The sequence below is a fragment of the Tursiops truncatus genome, chromosome 4 (assembly GCF_011762595.2).
Source record: "Tursiops truncatus isolate mTurTru1 chromosome 4, mTurTru1.mat.Y, whole genome shotgun sequence".
Lineage (NCBI taxonomy): Eukaryota > Metazoa > Chordata > Mammalia > Artiodactyla > Delphinidae > Tursiops > Tursiops truncatus.
The window spans coordinates 65,536,961-65,558,095 of record NC_047037.1 but is presented as its reverse complement, the minus strand read 5'-3'; the positions used below and the strand labels follow the sequence as shown (position 1 = coordinate 65,558,095).

The 21,135-nt window shown below is 40.8% G+C and overlaps 1 protein-coding gene across 1 annotated transcript in view; it reads right to left on the bottom strand.

The window, feature by feature from the left end:
- The window catches only part of TPRG1 (tumor protein p63 regulated 1), a 151,979-nt gene that overhangs the window by 111,197 nt on the left and 19,647 nt on the right, over positions 1-21,135 (bottom strand). The window contains 1 exon segment of the mRNA XM_073804018.1: positions 2,671-2,839. Within this exon segment, the coding sequence (XP_073660119.1) occupies positions 2,671-2,839 (169 nt within the window).

The window sequence follows — 21,135 nt, the reverse complement described above, 5'->3', positions numbered from 1 at the left end:
TGTTATAATAATTAAAATCATTTTGTACTCTAGTAAACAGATGAATGGATAATCCAGAAATAAACACAAATACACATGGTAAAATATATATTGATGAAGGAGAGCATTGAATAAATGATGTTGAGAAATCTAGCCTGCCATCTGGTTAAAAAAATAAAGTTGATCGCTTATCTTTTTTCTTACTTAAGGTAAATTCCAGATGAAACATAAATTTAACTATTTTTTAAAATAAATTGTAAAAACTTTAGAAGAAAAGGTGGAAATATATTTTATAATTTCAGTGTGGAGAAAACCTTTCTCAAAAAGAAATAAACTCAGAAGTCTTGAAAGATTGATACATTTGACAACCTAAAACTCAAAGACAGTAAAACATAGCATTATAAAGTTAAAAGAGATATGACAAACGGGAAAAAAAATTTGCAATATATATGGCAGAAACAGGACCAAGTTCTTTGATATATAAGGAGCTCTTACAAATCAGTAAGAGAAAAATCAATATCTCAATAGAAAACATATGGGCTCTGATGAAAAATAGGCAGTTCACAGAAAAAGAAATAAAATTACTTTCTAACCTAAGATAAACGCCCTCAGCTTCCTTCAAATTCTAGTGATGGAAATTAGAACAAAAGTAAGACATTTTTCTTTATTTCCCTGGCAAAGAAAAAGAGTTTCATAATACAGGATATTGGTGAGAGTGTGTGAAAAAGGATGCTCACACACTGAGGGAGCATGAACTGGCATCACCTGTTTAGAAGGCAATTTGACAGTAGCTGTCAGTTGAAATTCACATGACTTTTGACCTAATAATTCCGCCTGCAGAAATTTACATTACAGATACATTTGCACATATGCGCAAAGTCCTGTAGACAAGGATATTTATAGCAGCTTTGTTTGTAGTAGAGAAGATAAAAATAAATATCCATGAATAAGGGGCTGGATAGATAGATTAGACTTGAAATGGAATATTCTGCACTATTAAAAGGACTGAAGTTAATCTTTCCATGATTACATAATAAAGTCTCCAGGCAGGACATTTTATGGTATGTGTACCCGCTGGGTAAAATAATTTGTGATAAATGTATGTGTATATCAATATTACAAATATGTGTAAACCCACATATATACATACAAAGACATTTTTATCCTTATATATTTGCAGATTATTTCTCAAAAAAAAAAAAGCATAAAACACACGAAACTGCTAACTATCACCTTTGAAAATAATTCTGGAAAACTGAAAGTCTGGGTTAGGAGAGATATCCTGACAATAAATAATTTTTTGCAATATTTAAATAGATGTTTACCACGTGCCTATATTATTGAAAAATCCACCAGTTCAAAAAAGTCAGTGAACTAAATCAATCATTTCTAGCATCCATGAAAAGAGCAAATAAGAAATAGGTTTCTGATATGATATGCTTTATGTAAGGAAACCCAATCACTTGATCGGCCTATACTTTTTTCAGTATTTTAGAAAGATTTTTCAGCCAGGTGCTTAAAGAAGGACAACCACAAAAGGTACCTGCCCTAAAAGAGCTCACAGTTCCATGGGAAGAGTTCACATTCAGAGGTTCAGAGGAAGACAGCTGTCCTCCGGCTTAGATTTAAAATGTTGAAGAAAGTCAGTTCTTCCTGAGACCATAACAAGAATTTGCTCAGTTCAGCAACCCTCCTCTATAGACCTCACCAGGTCTCTTGGTAACTGTCAACCTCTCCGAGAGAGGTGATGTCCCCTCCTCCACTAAGCTTCCAGGAAAGATCCCAAAGAGACTTCTTTCAAGAAGTCTTATTAGCCCTCTTGGGTTCTGTTCATTAAGCTTTGTAGAATAATTTCAATTCCCCAAGGCAAGTGACAGCTGCTGGGGGTGAGGATGGCAGCAGGACCCCAAGAACAAGGCCCTCCAGTGGTTGCTGTTATAAAGCCACGCTGGTGCATTTGGCCGCACCTCTCCCTGGAATGTTTCGGACCTGGTTGACCCTGTGTGGTAGGCATTACCTTTGTAGAAAAAGTTGCAGGAACATTGTACAGCAAGGAAGGGTAGAAATGGTCAATTGCTTGGGGCTAGAAGCCACGGGTTAAAATGTCACGAATAAAGGCACCAAGGTGTCTAGAACCAGACTGCCTTAATTAAAAGCGCTGGGTATTTTGCAGGTGACAGCACTCTTAGGAGACAGGGGGGTAGTCAGGCTTACCTCACAGGTGGGAGTGGTACTGTATGGTGTTTACTCTACAGAACTTTTTCCTACCTTCATTCCTTTGGTTGCTCTCTCTTCCTTCTGCTTGGAATATTCTTAAGCTTTTGTTCTTCGGCTGACTCCTACCCCATGTCAAATATTGGCTCAAGCTCTTCTCCAGGAAAGCTTCTCTAATCTCTGCCACAGGGATTAGGTGAAAACCGCTTCCTCCATGTCCCCACAGCTCTTTCCACTTTACATTCAACCACTGACTTGTCAGGTACTCATATTAAAGTACAAATGCACTTAAAATTGTATCCCTGGTGTCTGACGTAGAGTGGAAACTCAAGGATTGTTTGATGAATTCGGCGACAGCGTCACTGTTCTCTCCTGGATTCTCCCAGCTTACAGCACTGAACTGAACGTGGTGATTGTTTCCCCTGCCTGCCCCACACCCACTGCACCACTTTCCTGAGTCTAAGACATCATACTCACTTGTCCAGTGACACTGTAGGGAAGGAAAACTTGCCCAGGCAGATGCCATAGACAGCACTCAGGGGAACCCATTGCAACCGCACACAGCTGAGCATGATGAAGTCGTATTTGCAGATCAAGAGAATCCTGTCTGTGACCAGCAAAATCCTCTCCTCATTGTTCCAGTGGTCTGTCCTGTAAAAAACCACCACAGAGAACAAAAGTTATTTGCATAATCTTTCCAAGTTGAAAATAATGGAATTGTCTGAAACATATCTACTGACACAGAAAATAATGAGGTTTGATCACCTCGGAAGAAAGAGAAGCTGAAGAATGCCATCCCTTCTCTCTCATTCCAGCCCCATGACCAAGGGAGGAGGGAAGTGGAGGATCACAGGGAAAGGATTTGTTTTGTTTTGTTCGTTTTATTTTTTGGTTTTTTTGGCTGTGTTTGGTCTAGGTTGCTGCACGCAGGCTTTCTCTAGTTGCGGTGAGCGGGGCTGCTCTTTGTTGCGGTGCACGGGCTTCTCATTGTGGTGGCTTCCCTTGTTGCGGAGCACGGGCTCTAGACACGCGGGCTTCAGTAGTTGCGGCATGCGGGCTCAGTAGTTGTGTCTCACGGGCTCTAGAGCGCAGGCTCAGTAGTTGTGGCGCACGGGCTTAGTTGCTCCGTGGCATGTGGGATCTTCCCGGACCAGGGCTCGAACCTGTGTCCCCTGCATTGGCAGGTGGATTCTTAACCACTGTGCCACCAGGGGAGTCCACAGGGAGAGGTTTTACGGCCACAGAGCTCAGAGATGATTAGCCTTGACAGGATCCATTAGGGGAATAGCAAGATTGTATCATGTTGGCAGTCAACTGATTCATGCTCCTCCGTGTCTTCCCAGTTCTCTAGAAAGCCTTCATGGAGCACATCTTCCTCAAAGCACACCAAAAATAATCTTTGTTCTAACTCAATCTGGATGACTCACTAGGCATTAGTTTATGCTAATCTCCAAAGGTCGCATTGCTGACTGAAGATAAAATGGAGACTTGGGGCTTCCCTGGTGGCGCAGTGGTTGAGAGTCTGCCTGCCGATGCAGAGGACACGGGTTCGTGCCCCGGTCTGGGAGGATCCCACATGCCACGGAGCAGCTGGGCCCGTGAGCCATGGCCGCTGAGGCTGCGCATCCGGAGCCTGTGCTCCGCAACGGGAGAGGCCACAACGGTGACAGGCCCACGTACCACAAAATAGAAAAAAAAAAAAAGGAGACTTGAATATAGGTCCAGTGACCTCCACCCAAGCCATCACTATTTCAAGCTCATTCTGTCATTTTCTTATGGTATAAACATAGTGAAACAAGTGAACTGAGATTCTTACAAGCCAAAGACAAAGCAGACACTGGGTAAGTGTTTACTGAATTGATTTGCTTCAGATTTGAGAGCCTTTCAGGATATGCATGGAAAATTCTGAGTTAAGAATCTCTCCAACAGAGAGAACAGAGAGAACCAGAAGCAATGCTTCTGGTTAAAAGAAAGGGAGCATGGTCTGAAATTCTCCTCACTCTCAACGCTTTTGCTGTCTGTCTGCTACAGCCTTTGTATACAGCACTGCATGACTTATATGATAACCGTTTCAGTGCATGTTTTGTCTTCCCTAAGAGACAGAAAAGGATGATTTGTGACTGATTCATATCTGAACCCCCACTACACAGAGTCAATCTAATGTAAAAATTAGGACTGGGCACCCTGCTCCCATCCATTCTCACATAGTAACCAGAGTGCTATTCTTCAAATACAAAAGGAATGATGTTACTCCCCTGTTCACTCTATTAAATGACATCTTTTTGATTTCAGAATCAAATCCAAGTTACATAATATGGACTACAGGTCCCTGTATGGTCTGGCCTCTGCCCAGCACCATCTCATAGCAGGCTGAGAAACTCATTGTTCAAGTCATGGTTCAAATGCCTCACTCAAAGGAGATTTCTTAAACTCCGATATAAACTTGTCCCCCTATTACATTTTTTTAAGCTTTCTGATCCTTTTCCATTTTCAGCACTTCTCATAGTTTGTAAGAAGGAACGATATGTTAAAAGTTTAGTAACTGGTACCACATGAACACTGACAAATCAGAATGGACACCAAAGTACAGAGGGTAGGGCAATGCCAGTGAGTGTCATCTGAGGATCATCCCTATGTGTGTGTGTGTCGTGTCTGTGTGTGTGTGTGTGTGTGTGTGTGTGTTCCATGAGGGCTGTGACTGTGCCTGCGGGGCTATTTACTCTGTTCCTGTCAAACAGCCTGCTCTAAATAAATAGCTGTTGAGTGGTAAAGGAGTGCCAATCATAATCATTTTGGAGGCCTTTGGGCTGGGTGAGTAACTGGGGATGAAAACTTCCAGCTAACTAACTCTGTAAGATTGGCTGTTGAGCCTGTCTGTAGCTTACGTTCCTTATCTGTGAAATGGAGACAGTACTCATCGCCTAAGTTTGGGGAGAGGATTAAGGGACATGATTCTCAATCGGTGGTTTGTAAATGAGCTGTTATTATCATTGTCAGGGACCTAAGTGTCCTTGGGTAACCCCAATATGTGCCATTCCTCAATGCAGTCTAAAGACAGGCGAGACAAAATTAAAAGTTTAATCAACAGGAAGAGGAACAGGAAGAGACATGAAGGAGAGAAAAAGGGAGATGAAGGAGGAAGAAATAGGGAGAAACAGAAGGAAAGAAAGAAAGATGAGATCATGCCTTATTATATGCCGGCCCTTATGCTTGTACAAGTATTAGCTCTACATCTCCCCACCACCCTTTGAAGAAAGTCACACTGAAAGCCACTGAACTAGAATACGGTAGTAGTGTTAGTGATGGAGGGTCAAGAGATCTGGTTTAAATCTTGGTCCTATGGTTTCCATCCGCTCAAACAATGCTGCAATATTCAACTTCTACTCCACCAAGAGAAGGAAAGAATTCTTGATAATCTGTTTAACATTCTCCGTCTTAGTCAGAAAGAGACGAGGATTCTGAAATGTTGTATCAGATATCTACATAAATTTCTCTAAATAGATTGTATCTACTTAGCAGCAAGTTATAAGCTGCTGCCTAATAAACCAGACTTGTTTTTAGTCTCAAAAATCCTCAGATTTTAGTTTAATGGTTTTACTGAAAATGTCAGCACTCCATAATGAGATTTATTTTAAAAGGTAGAGGATGGATTCAGGAAAAAAAAAAAAAAGAGAGAGAATTCTTTTTAGGAACAGAGTGCTCTGCTGTGACACAGACTGCATAATTTACATGTCGGAAAAGTCTGAATCCAAGTAAACACACAGGCTTATACATAGTTTGGGGCCACCATCTCTAGCTTCTGGGTGGTAGATTTATTTATTTAGACTTCAATCACACCTTTTTTCCCAGAGAACTCTTGGAGAAAGCATTGAATTTTATATTCCTAATATTAATATAAGTTTGGCGGTAATATTCAGAACAAATATAGGAGTAGAAATAACAATAACATATTGTGTTTGTGTAGCCCACGGACATTCACAAAGCTCTTGAATATCAATGCTTTTGTTTAATCCTCCCAACGATCTTTTGGACTAAAAGCTATTACCCTCATTTTAAGGATAAGAAACTAAGGTCCAGAGACCCTTAAAATGACTTGCCCAATGCTTGACACCTAGCAAGTAGTAGTTCAAGGCCCTGAAATAAGTATGGAGACAGCAAATCCAGGCATAGTGTTTGCTTTCTCCATGGGACCACTCACCCCCAAATAGAGGACCCTTCAGTGTGGTGTGCAAGTGTGGTAAGAGCTATCTCTGGAAGGAGCTGATGTGATGATCTATACCACTCCTGAAAATGTTATCTCTGGGAAACAAAGCAAACATCTATGACTGTCCCCTCCAAACTTTGACCTCTTCCAGTGTTCCTATCTTGGGGGAAAACCCTTCTTCCATCCGGTTATGTATGCTAGAGACTTAGGAGTCTTTCGGGACACATCCTATTTCTTCACCTCACATGCCAAGTCCTAAACATTCTACTACCCAGACATCTCTCAAAACCATCCACTTCTCTCCAACTAGACTTTCACTATCTTAATCCAGTCTTCCCACATCTCCTGCCTGGACTCGTGCAGTCCCCTTCTCACTGGGCTTGGGCAACTAGCCACCTGGACCTGGTTTATCTACATATACTTTATTTCCCTCCCAGCCTCATCCCATACTGCAATGAGGTAGACCTTTTTAAAAACAAACCTGGGGCTTCCCTGGTGGCACAGTGGTTAGGAATCCACCTGCCAATGCGGGGCACACGGGTTTGAGCCCTGGTCCCGGAAGATCCCACATGCCGCGGAGCAACTAAGCCCGTGTGCCACAACTACTGAGCCTGCGTTCTAGAGCCCAGGAGCCACAACTACTGAGCCCACATGCCGCAACTACTGGAGCCCGCACACCTAGAGCCCGTGCTCCACAACAAGAGAAGCCACCGCAATGAGAAGCCCGCACACCGCAACGAAGGGTAGCCCCTGCTCGCCACAACTAGAGAAAGCCCTCCCGCAGCAACCAAGACCCAATGCAGCCAAAAGTAAATAAATAAAAACAAATCTGTCTGTCCTTTACCTCCCAACCCTGGCTTCAAACACTTCAACAGTTCCCCATAGCTCTTACAAGAAATGACAATTTTCACCTGGTCTAAGAGGCTCTGTAGGGTCAGGTCTTACCTATTTCTTCAATGATATTTCAGACCTCTGCACTCCCTTCTCCTTGATCTACTTTCAGTTTCTTGGACTCAACGACGCCCACTCCTGCTGAAGGGACTTTGCACGTGCTGTTCCCTCTGCCGGTCACGTTCTTCTTGATCTTCTTTACTTAATTAACTCCTATAGTGCTGAGCTCAATTACTCCTTACTCTGGAAAGCTTTCCCAGACCTCCAGGACTACCTCTCTTCTTTCTAATATATACTTTCATAGAACTTCACACCTCTCCTTCACAGCACTTCTCCCAGATGCAATTTTATAGTTATTTCTGTGATTACCTAATTCATGTCAGTCTTCTCTCCTATACTGTAAACATCACAAAGAGAGAGTCAGTTCTTAGCATGGTGCCACCACTGTAGTAGGTGTCCAAAAACTATTTCTGAAATGAATTGGTGAAGAACTAACAATTCTTGTGCAGTGCAACCTATATGCTTTGCCTCATGCTGCTTGAAGAATTCTATCCACAGTTGTACAAATTGAAATACTCCCTCATAAAACAGCACATTTTCAAAAAAAAAAAAAGTAACATTGGGAAAATGTTCATACCAAAAGAGTGAGAAAGAGGAGGATACAAAATGGTACCTTCAGTGTACTTCCAATTTTGTAACAACAGCAAAATATGTAGATCAAAATGTTAACACTGATTATATCTGAGTGCTGGGATTTCAAGAGACTTTCATTTGTTCTCATGCTTTTATTAGCCACAGTTTAATTTTTTATGATAAACTTTCTACTTTTATGATAAAAGAGATATATCTTTTAAAATTTTTATTGAAATACGGTTGATTTACAATGTTGTGCTAGTTTCAGGTATACAGCAAAGTGATTCAGCCATACACGCATATATAAATATATATATTCTTTTTTTACATTCTCCTCCTTCATAGGTTACCACAAGATATTGAGTATAGTTCCCTGTGCTGTACAGCAGGTCCCTGTGGGCTATTCATTTTATATATGGTAGTGTGTGTATTTTAACCCCAAACTCCTAATTTATCCCCTTCCCACTATCCCCTTTGGTAACCATAAGTTTGTTTTCTATGTCTGCGAGTCTATTTCTGTTTTGTAAACAAGTTCATTTGTATCTTTTATTTTTTTTAGATTCCACACATAAGTTATATCATGTGATATTTGTCTTTGCTTGCTTAGTATGATAATCTCTAGGTGCACCCATGTTGCTGCAAATGTTGTGAATTCATTCATTTTTATGGCTGAGTAATATTAAAAGAGATATTTTTTAAGTAAAAAAATCACCTATCCTTCAGGTTCCCAGCTTAAATGCTATCTGTTTAATGGCACCTTCCCCTCACCTCCCTCACCCCCAAGTAGATACCATCTCTCTTTCCGTTAAATACACACAACCTTTATCAAGGTTTCAATTGTGGCCTTAGTCACAATTTTCTGTACTTCTCCTTCCGTTCCCCACACACATGATGGAAGACCCTATGGTGTAGAGTCAGTGACTGAGCCCTATCTGGGTCTCCTCACTGTGCCCAGCATAGAGCCAAAGAGAGAGCAAGGTCTTAGTAAATGAACAGAGCATGGAATAAAAAATTAGAATCCTAAGATTCATCCCCACAGTGATGAGAGCCTGTCTCTCCTGGCAGAGAATTTGCTACATTCTCCTACCACTGCTGTTCCTCAGCACTAGCTGCATTTCCCGTCTTTGATGGGAAAGGGGCCTAGACCTCCTGGTGGAAACAGGGAACCTAGTTGCTCCCGGAGATTTGCAGTTTCCTGGTACTACAACAGTTTGGCCAGCAGAGGGCAACAGCGAACCACCAATGACAGGTGGGACCCATCCGAGCAAGTTTCCAGGACCCCCACCCCATTACTCAAACCATCCCAGATGCTTTGCCAGTCGCCCCAGCCCTACTCCTAACAATACTCTCAGTTGCTCTTTTAAGTCTGTGTCAAATCAGTTTATGGTTTGGAAATGATTTTTCTCCCCCAAATATATTCTTCTAATATTATTCCCCCAAATATACACACACATGCATGCACACGCACACACACACACACACACACACACCACTAAGACATCGTCTCTGATATTGAATAGAATGATTATACCTGATTTACAAATCAATCTTCTTTCCTGTGCCCCCTAGCCTCTTAGAAAAACCAGCCCTTGAAAGAGGAAGACAGCTCCTTGGCTAGCCAAGAATCAGCAACTCAGGAGGAAAACACTGAATCATTCATTCCACACATATTCCCTGAGCACCCACTGGGTTCCAGGCCCTGAAGAGAATCCAGTTTGGGTTTACAATTCAAACACAAACAGATGGAAAATGCATGGCATTGAAGCAGAGCAATTTGCCTCCCCCTGAGTTAAGTGAAGTCTTATAAAACATTTAGCTAAATAACCCACATGCAGTTCTTTAAATCACTTGGTTAATCTCTCCCTGGGCCTCTCCAATGTGTTTAAAATAGGGGACCCTCCAAGTAAACACAGCATTCTAATAAAAACCCGATGTCCACAAACCTTCCCTGTTCCCGTCCCCTGACTTGACTTCCTGTGGTTCATTTTTTTCCCACTACCCCATGCAGCTGGCCATGTACCTGGCCCTGCACTTAGCTACTGGGAATACTGAGAAAAACATTCAACTCTTAAGGAATACACAGTTTTCTAAGATGTGAGGTGAAATCACCTAAGGAAGAGTTAATGGGTATGATGAGACTGGATAATGAGAACACAAGTCCACAGACTCAGGTGTCTGGATTCCCAGCCCATTGTCCACAGGGCTGAGGAAAAGGAACCCTAGGTATCTATTTGATGTCCTTAAAGAAGACTCTCTTATCAGCTTTTCATTTCCTGCTGTTTGGTGAAGATCTCAGTGTTGGAAAAGCACGAGTTGCAAAGTACGGATGATTCTCTGGAGGTACACTAAAAAGGCCTCAGGAATATTTATTCATTTCTCCAACACATCTTTAACACGTACCACTCAGTATAGGACAAAGTGTCCCCGTAAAATATGGACAAGGATGAACCTGGAAACATCCACTTTTGTATCCACAGAACTACTTTTTGCCTGAGTAAGAGAAGTCCTACCATGAAATTTCATATTGCTCCAATTGAGTGCAGAAAAAAACAATGGTCACTTTTCCCCCTGGAAAACAAAGTCCGCAAGATGGGATCCATCACGTTTTATGAAACAGCAAGGAAGCCAGCGTGACCACAGCAAAAGGAACAAGGAGGAGAGTGGAGGGAGATTTAAGCAGAAGCCACATCTCGTGCTGAAATCACCACAATTTCTTTGCAATTTGAGAATGTTTTCACGTTAAATGGTTATTATCCCCACTTCACAGGTGGAGGAACCAAGTCTTAATAAAGTGACATGCATCTAGTACCAATGACAGAGCCATGGTGAGAATCCAGCACTTCTGACCCCCCAAGCCCAGGCCATATACATTCCATCTAGCGGCTTCTCCCACGTGTCTTCCCCGTGCAGCAGGCATTTGTGCTCTCCCCCACCACAGTACCATCAGTAAGAGGATATTTTAAAAGCTACACAAAAGAGAAGACTCTGGGCACACCCCATCCTTCTCTCTTTCCCACAAAACAACTAAATAGCTGTTGCATAGCTACTGGGCACACCAGGTTCTAATAAGAGGCCCACCCCCGAGGGGCTCTCTCCTCCCCGCCTCCCCCAAATTCACTTTAGGGGATTCACTTGATCAGAAGCCAAAGAAGCAGCAGGAGAACAAGGACTAATTTTGAGGAGGCAACAGAGAGGGAAGAACAGAGGGATGGGATACAACAAATGCTCACATCTTGCCACCTCCCTTGTTTTATTCTTTTAAATGGGAGAGATATTTGCTTACTGTACTGTGTTAGTTACACCTCCTTGGGTACAGGAGACACATCCCACATCAGGCAAGTCCAGGAAGAGGAGATGTGTTACAAAAATACTCTGAGGAATCCCACAGAAATCTACGAACAGGAACCATAACACAGTAGGGATTTAGGAAACCTAGAAAGTCACAAGGAATGAAATGCACTCTCGAGGGGCTGTCTCTCTCATGATGTCTGTGTATCGCTCCATGCATCTCATCTGTTTCCTCCTGACCGATGTGGCCTTCTGCTTACTGCCAGTGTTTGCTCCTCTTTAATTCCACCTTGCCTGTGACCCTATTGTTTCCTTAGTCCTGACTATACATGAACTTGCAGAATCTGCTCTCGTAGCTAACTGGCCTCTGTTGTCCTAAATCTCCCAGTTCAGACTCTCAAGATAAGGGATTCTGTTAGCCCAAATCATTCCTCTCAGTTGTCTTTTTGAGTCTCACATCAGCTAACCGATTAGCCCCCATTTGTCCAATCAGCTCTGGCCAGGGGCTGAAGTTACATAGTAGAAAATAGGATTTGCCAGTGAGAAACACTTTATTCTTCTTTTTTAGAATTGTTTTAACTATTCTAATTCCTTTGTCTTTCCCTAAAAATTTTAGAATAGTGACTTCCCTGGTGGCACAGTGGTTAAGAGTCCGCCTGCCAATGCAGGGGACACAGGTTCGAGCCCTGGTCCGGGAAGACTCCACATGCCACGGAGCAACTAAGCCCTTGTGCCACAACTACTGAGCCTGCACGCTAGAGCTCGCGAACCACAACTACTGAGACTGCATGCCACAACTACTGAAGCCCGTGCACCTAGAGCCCATGCTCCACAACAAGAGAAGCCACTGCAATGAGAAGCCTGTGAACTGCAACTAGAGAAAGCCCGTGTGCAGCAACGAAGACCCAATGCAACCATAAATAAATAAATATTTTAAAAATAAAATAAAAAAATAAAACAGGCAAACTGAAAAAAAAAATTAGAATAGTTTTGTCCATACCTACAAAAATCCTGCTGAGATTGAAAGGAATTATGTTGAACCTGTATGTCAAATTTGACATCTTTACTATATTGATTCTTCCAATCTATGAACATGGGATTTAGATCTTTGTTTCTTTCATCAGCAGTTTGTAGCTTTCAGTGTGTAAGTCCTATACATATTTTGTTAGATTTACACTTAAATATTTTTCTTTTTTTGAGTGATTATAAATGTTATTATATTTTTGTTTGTACCTCCTCAATGCTAGTGTATAGAAATATAATTGATTTTTTATTTTTAAAAAATTATTACTAAAATATTTTTTGTATGTTTATCGTGTACCCTGCAAACTTGCTAAACTCATCTAATAGTTCTGGAAACTTTTTGGTAGATTCCTTGGAATTTTCAACATAGACTATCATGCCATCTACAATTAGGAACAGTTTTTATTCCTTGCTGTTTGACCTGTATGCATTTTATTTACTTTTCTTGCCTTGTTACACTGACTAGAACTTCCAGGACTGTGTTGAATATTGGTAGTGAGAGTGGACGCCTGCCTTGTTCCCAATTTTACGGGGAAAACATTGTCTTTTCCCAATAGCATGATGTTAATTATTATAGGTTTGATATAGATGTTCTTTATCAAATTGAAAAGGTTCCTCTCTGTTATTTTCTGAGGGATTTTGTCATGAATGGGTATGTTGAATTTTGTCAAATGCTTTTTCTGCATCTATTGATCTGATCATATGATTTTTCTTCTTTAGCCTGTTAATATGGTGGATTACATGGATTAATTTTCTAATATTGACCTAGCCTTGAATCACTGGAATAAACCCCACTTGGTCATGGTACATAATTATTTTTTTTATATTGCTGAATTCTATTTGCCAAAGTTTTGTTAAGAATTTTTAAATCTATATTCATGAGGGGTATTGGTCTGTAGTTTTATTTTTGTACTGTCTTTGTCTGGATTTAGTATCAAGTTAATACTGGCTTCATAGAATGAGCTGGGAAGCATTCCTTTCTCTTCTATTTTCTGGAAAAGATTATGTAAATTGGTGTTCATTCTTCTCTAAATGCTTAATAGAATCCTCCAGTAGAACCATCCAGGCCTAGATGTTTCTTTTGGGGAAGGTTTTTTTTTTGTTTTTTTTTTTTTTGCGGTACGCGGGCCCCTCACTGCTGTGCCCCTCCCATTGCGGAGCACAAGCTCCAGGCTCCAGATGCGCAGGCTCAGCGGCCATGGCTCATGGGCCCAGCCGCTCCGCGGCATGTGGGATCTTCCCGGACCGGGTCACGAAACCGTGTCCCCTGCATCGGCAGGTGAACTCTCAACCACTGCGCCACCAGGGAAGCCCTGGGGAAGGTTTTAATCACAAAGTTAATTTCCTAATTGTTATAAGGCTACTTAAATTATCTATTTCACCTTGGGTGTGTGTATTGAGGAAACGGTTCATTTCATCTAAGTTGTCAAATTTATGTGTGTAGAGTTGTTGGCTATAATTCCTCATTATCTCTCTGGTGTTTGTCGGGTCTGTGTGATAGCCCCTGTTTTATTCCTAATATTCGTAATTTATGACTTTTTTTGTTTTTTGGGTCATCCTTGCTAGCAGTTTGTCAACTTTATTGAAATTTTCAGAGAACCAGCTTTTTGCTTCTTTAATTTTTCCCATTGTTTTTGTTTTTTATTAACTTCTACTTTTATCTTTATTACTTCTTTCCTTCTCAGCTTTGGGTTTGTTCTTCTTTTTCTAATTTCTTGAAGCTGAGGCTTCTACTATTGACTTAGGATGTCCCTTCACCCGATTGGAGCACTTTTCCTTTAATGCTGTAAATTTCTTTCTCAGGACGGCTGTAGCTGTATCCCACACAGCTATGGATATGTTTTGTCTTTATTTGCATTCAATTCAATGAACTTTTTAATTTCTTTGAAACGCTCTCTTTGACCTCAGGATTATCTACCCATATTTAGAAGTATGTTGTTCTGTCTCCAAGCATTTAGATATTTTTCTGTTATCTTTCTATTACTGATTTCTTCTTTGATTCCACTGTAATCAGAGAACATACCCTGTATGATTTCAATTCTTTTAAATTTGGTGACGTTTGCTTTGTAGTGCAAGATATGGTGGATCTTGGTATATGTTCTGTGGGTGTTTGAAAAGAACACGTATTCAGCTGTTACTTGGTGGAGAGTTCTATGAATGCTGGTTGGGTCATAGTGTTGGTAAGTTCTTCTAAATCCTTGCTGAAGTTTTGCCCATTTTTTTATATCAATTATTGAAAGAATGGTCTTGAAGTCTCCAACTGTAATCATGGATTTGTATTTCTCCTTTCAGTTCTATCAGTTTCATTTCAAAAATTTTGCAGCTCTATTAATTGGTGTATACACATTTAAGATTTCTCTGTCTTCTTGGATGAAAGGATTGACCCTTTCATCATTATACAGTTTCCTCTCAATTTCCCTGGTAAGTTTCCTTGCTCAGAAGATTACACTTTTACTAATTCACATAGCACAGCGTTTTCAGAAGCCACAGCAATTCTTAAACTCGGTAGTTCTTTCCATTGAACATACTAGTGGAAGCAGAGGCTCTTTTCTCTTTCACATTGATTACTCTTCCTAAACCCAACCTACTTTCCCTACAACAGGGCATTTTGGGATAACCTAGGGACCCAATAGAGTGGAGACAATTTCCTCTTTGTGTATCAGGCAGCACGTTTATTCATAAGAGACTATAATAGTTGTCTGTATAACAGCTGTAGTGACCTAAATGTGTTGATAGCCTCAATATTAAGGTTGAGGTCTTATTTGTTTTCTTTAATAAACCACACATTGGCAGTCCCCTAAATAATCAAGACTAAGTTTAAATTATTGGGCAACTATTTCCAGAATCTATTGCCTTTCTAATAATGTCAACACCCTATTTAACTCAAGACAGCGATGCCTATATAGTGGTCATGAAGGAAACAAAGGAAGTGGTGTGCTGTAAATGGTAAACACATTCTAAAGTAACAATAATGATGAAGCCCTGATTTTATTTCCTTGGTATAAATTCTCCTGTCATGACTGATTTCAATATCCCAAGGTGACGTCACTGGACCTGGAGTTGGAAGAGATGCACACAGCTGGCCATCATGAGTGGGAGAGCCGAGCACACACCACTGCATCAGGGAATGAAGAGGGGCCAGTGTGAGACAATGGGAAGTGACAAGGTGTTGGCAAACTGGAAGCACATACCTTAACTAAAAACGTTCAAATTCAAATTTTGAAAAATACTTAGCAGGGTGGAAATGGCTTCTGGATCTCCAATTTGTGACTCAAGAAAAAAATGTGATCCATGCTCCTTAGCCTGGTGTTCAAAATTCTTTCCTTTCTGGTTCCTTCCTGCCGTTCCAACTTCTTTCTAGTTCTCTGACTCTTGCTCATTAATCCAGCCATAGAGAACCGTCTGTGGTTCCCTGAGCCTGTCTCAGTTACTCTGCACAGATTCTTCCCTCTTCCTGAGATGTTCTTTCCCATCATATCTTTTTTGGAAATTTCTCTTCCTCCCTTGACCTATGTCAACAATACAGACACACTGAGTTCTGAGCTCCCACAGAATAATTTGTAAGACTGTGTATCAGCAAGTATCATACTGTGCTGTGACTTCCTCCTTCCCCACAAGACTGAGAGTTCCTTGAAGACAGAAATTTTGTCTTACTTGTTTCTGTATTTTCATCATTTAGGGCAGAGTATGGCTTACGTAAGGAGCTTGGTAAACACGTAAATGATTGTATAAATGGGTGAATATTATTATTAATAATAATAACCATTATAAAAGCAAACTCTTAGGTGGCACACACTATGTGGCCAAAATTGGTATAAGCTTTGTATATATTTTAAATAATTTAATTCTTACATTAATATCCCTCTTTACATAGTCATTTTATAAATGATAAAACTGAGGCCCAGAGGACGTAAGAGACTAACATACCAAGGTCACGTAGCTAATAAACGATGGAGCTGGGCATTTAGCTTCATCAGACTTTCTTTTCACCTCTTGGCTCTTCCTGACACCTCCTTAACTCGTAGCAGTCTTGGGAAAACAAACACTTCCAAGTACGTTTGTGACTGCAGCATCTAAATGCTCTCACTGTCCTATAATTCAGGTTACTTAGGGACCATTAGCTATCTGGTTGAGGCTGTTGCCATGGAGGAATTTATAGAGAAAAGCAATGTGTTTAATTAAGTGGTTGTCGAAAACACCCACCCAGTATAAATGGATTCTGGCAACAGAGGTGCTTTTGTTCCTGCCAGAGTCCTGCCACAGGTCATTAACATCTTGATAGATTTGAGGCATTTTCAGCCTGAGTGCTTTCACCCAAGGATGGAGGAAGTCTCGTTGGGCTTTGAGCTGCTTGGAGGCCCAGGGTAATAGAGTTAGGACTCGATGGATGGACCCTGCTAGTGTCAGTGAAGGGCTTCAGGCAATAGATGGCTCTATCAGAATTAGATGCAAGTCAAGCCCATGATCAGTTCTGAGCCCCTACCAAATGCCAGACACTGTACTAAGTACTGGGAGGTGGGCTGAGCTGGGCTTGGACAAAGGTGACTCCGAATCCGGCCCTGACTTAAGGAATGCTTTCCTCACAATGTACACCATGAACTATATTATGTTGTATAAGGTGAGCACAGAGAAGGGAGAGAAGATTATTCTGGTTGAATTAATACGGAAAGGCTTTACAGGCACAGTGCCCCTGAAGGACAGGAAAGGTCTGGATGAACAGGAAGGAGAGAAAACATACCAGATAGAGCAAATTGGATGAGTACAATCATGAAGCCAAGGTATTGTGTCAGGAACTCTGGGGGAACGGCAGGTAATTCAATCTGACTGGCAGCATTTGTTAAAGGGCATAATGGTAAATAAGGTTGGAAAGGGAAATTCGGTCCATGACATGTAGGGTCTTAAAGATGCAACAGAAGGGTATATAGGCAGTGAGAATCCACTGATATCCTCAGAGCATGAGCGTGAGAGTGATCTAGACCGGTGCTTCTCAGACTTTAATGATAGGAATCAACTGGAGATCCTGTGAAAATGCAGACTCAGGTTTAGTATGACTGGGGTGGGTCCTGAGGGTCGGCATTGCTAACAAGCTCCTAGGTGATGCTGCTGCTGCTGATTCCAAGACCACACTTTGAGTAGCAAAGTCTAGAATAGATGAAAGTATGCAAAAATGAGTGGGGTTGGGGAGGAGATACACTTCAGGTTGTTAATTTGTATATTACATTTATTATTCATGACTAAAATGTTTAGCAATCCCCGATTCCTCCGTTTACTTGGGGTTTTTATGTGTGTCTTTATTTTTTAAATTATTAGTAGCAGTGTTTTTCATTATAAAAGTAGTTCAGCATTCCTAATTATACTGTGACAAGATAAAGTACGATTGACCTTAGCCCATCAACGGCAGCCACCATTCCCTACAAGTATCTGACTTTTTAGTTGATTCTGGGAAAAGACTAAATAAAGTCAAATGGACAACACAAGGCCAGAAAGATCTGGAGAGGAAAAGAGGAAAAGGTCTCTGAACCTGCCCAACGAATCACTGTCCTCCTCCCTGAAAACAATAGACAATCAATGAAGAAACCAGACACAGGCACAAAGATCATTTAACCAATTTAAACCGTGGTGATGGCTGTGTTGGGAGATGAAAAAAATCACAAAAGGCAGCAAGAGCAGTACAGTGAGAAGACAACTGGGCTGAGAGAGAGGTCCCGAGAAGTCAAGCTGTCCTGTGACCCTTAATAAGTGGTTGCCCTTAGATAGGTCGTTTAATCTCTGGGTTTCTTCAACCAGAAAATAAAACCAATAGTTCCTTCTTGCCTTCTTCCCTGGGTCTGTTTGAGGATCAAATGTGAGTGCAGGTGTGAAAGCAAACACAGGCATTGCTTTGGGGGTCAGTGAACTCCAGTGGCACCCTGTGCCTGGGAAATCGTTTGGTCTCCTGTGCCTCAACATTGCTTCGCTTCCCGGATGCCTTTCTTTTTATTTAAACATCTAGGATAGTTCTTTCTTCTGGGAAATCATTCTAAATTAAGCAGAGATGCCCTGCACAATTCCACTTACCCCACCAAGCCCAAGAAACTGAATTCTGAGTTTAACCATTGGGTTACAGTCTGAGAAGGGGCACACATGGAATCTGGGCACAGTAGCAAAAGATCATTTTAGCAAAAGTCAGGGCAGAATAATGCATTGGAGCCCTGTCTCTGCTACTTTAGAGCTGTGTTACTCTTCTTTTTCAAAAATTTTTATTGAAATATAGTTGATTTAGAATGTGTTAGTTTCAGGTGTACAGTAAAGTGATTTAGTTATACAATACATACATATACATATATATACATATATATTCTTTCTTTACATTCTCTTCCATTATAGGTTATTACAAGATATTGAGTATAGTTCCCTGTGCTATACAGTAGGTCTTTTTTGTTTATCTATTTTGTATGTGTTACTCTTCTGAGCTTTGATTTCCTCATCTGCAAATTGGAGTTCATGTTTCCTGCCTCAGACAATTGCTATGAAGATTGAATTAAATGAAGAAGAGTAATTTTAAACTATAAAGTGCTACAGGAATATTACTTACTATTTTTTATCAAAAAATAAGTGGGGAATGCTTTACATATTTTCATTTCTCTTTCCAGTTGTGGAATGTTACTCTGGCCCACTGGTAACTCTCCCTTACTTGGTGCTTCAATTCTAAAAAGATAATATAAACCTTTACATTTGTGTAGCCACTGACAGTTTAAAAGTAACTGTCTAATACTTTACAAAAACTACAAGATAACCAAGAAAAATACGAGGAAAAATCCCTACGAAAAATGCCATTTAGAGATCATCAAAATTATATAAATTATACAAATATAATGGCAAATGCATGGAAAGCACTTATCGCAAGGTACAGTTTAAGTGCTCAGTGCTCAGTAAATGTTATCTATTAATATTATAACAATCTTTGACAGAAGATTGCATGGAGAAAAGCTGGAATGATATATACCAAAAATTAATAGTAGCTGTGCTTCTTTCAAGAGCAGTGGATTTCTAATGGATTAAAGACTGTATTAAAACAAATTCACTAATTTAAAAAAACAAAATGGAAAGCCCACTCAAGTTCACCTAGCTACACTGATAATAAGTAGCAGAGCCAGGAATCAAACCCAAGTCTTCTGATTCCAAATTCAGGACTCTTTCTATGACACCAGGCTGCTTCCTTGACCTCACTTTCATTCTACTGTCTTTATGTCCAACACAGATAATTAGTCGGATTTCACCAAAGTCTGAGGATAAAAACCTAGGTGGGTTTCAGGAGAGGTAGGCAATGAAACATGCTGAAAGTATTTGCCATGAAGATGAAGAGCAAGAGTTACTTGATCCCAGCCACTAGAGGCAAGTCGTCTCCTTCAGGAATAAGGGGGATGAGAACAACAGCCCTCACCACCACTTCACACTAATGTGGGCGGAGGGAAGATCTCATCTCCTCCCGCCTCCTTAACCACCGCAGACAAAGACATCTCGAGTACATTTGACTGAAGAGCCACGTCATTGCCATCGTATCGCACTTTTCTGAGACTCCACAGAGTGTCAAGATGTTCTCCTTGGTACTGGCTTAATGGATTACTTCTAAAAGCGAATGCACTATTTATTGTAAAAGTCCTTTCCCAGAGGGCCAAGAAAGACAGTACGAGGAGGAGATAAACATCATCCTGTCTTTACAGCTATAAAGTTATAAAATTCCTAAATGGGCTGGGCTGGGCTGGAAGCCTGAGTCTCACTTGAAGTCTCCTTACGGTATTCCTTTTTTTTGAATTTTGAATTTTGAAATTTTATTTTACTTATTTATTTTTTATATAGCAGGTTCTTATTAATTATCTATTTTATACATATTAGTGTATATGGTACACTTTAAGAATACCTTAGGGTATTCTTAATGGTTTCAGCTAACTGGGATCTCGCTGGAGCTGATAGCATCTCTCCAGTTCTCCTTTTGGTCTCTCTGTCCATCCTCCTTGTATTCGCTACCCAAGTGCCTTCAAACTCATTTTTCTAATCTGCTGAATGATATATCTGTCTAAATTTAGAACATGTCAAAGAATTTAATCTGCACTAGTTTGGGTGATATCCCTTGGAAAATGCTTTGACTGACTTAATGTTATTTCATGCCCTTAGCACCTATAGAAGGCAGGCCTATATAAATATGTCAGGATTACTGTCCCTTTTGAAAACTAATGAAGAGGGCATCTGTACACATATGTAGAACCATCTATTCAATACCACTATGAGGAGGCACGATGGATACCTCAGACACATTTTTTTCCCCACAACTTTATACAACAAGTTCTGTAAAAAGTGAATGACAAGACTGTTGGGAGGATTAAGTGAGACTGTGTGCACAGTTTCTCCTCCAATGTTTGGCATATGGGGGTTTCTCAATAAGGTAGAGTTACCATGTCCTTCTTAACTTAGAATTGTGGCACAGACAGCCCATCAGTTTGCCAGGCCAAAGCCCAAGCATTACCCTGAACTGCTTCCTCCTAGATGATTAAACACAAAGATCCACAAAGCCCAGCTATGTCAGTTATCAACTTATTGCTTCTCAGTTCCTAATGCACACTTCAGTATGTGCTCTATGATAAACATCAGATTCTCTTAAGCACTTCTGCTTTCAAGTGTGCCCCCATGTTACGATTTTGCAGTAGAGAGCACTAGAGGGATACAGAGGAAGAAGAGGCCTTTTGGAATATCCAGCTTAGGCTGGGAGTCAGCAGGTTGATGCGAGAACAGCCAATGGCCTCTGCCCCAGCCAGAACACAGACCCTCTGCAACCCTGCAACCTCTGCTTGGCTTTCATCTTTCCTCAGCCACCTGTACAGACTTCATCCATTCACCAATGAAAAAGGTGCCTTTTTGCTAAATTG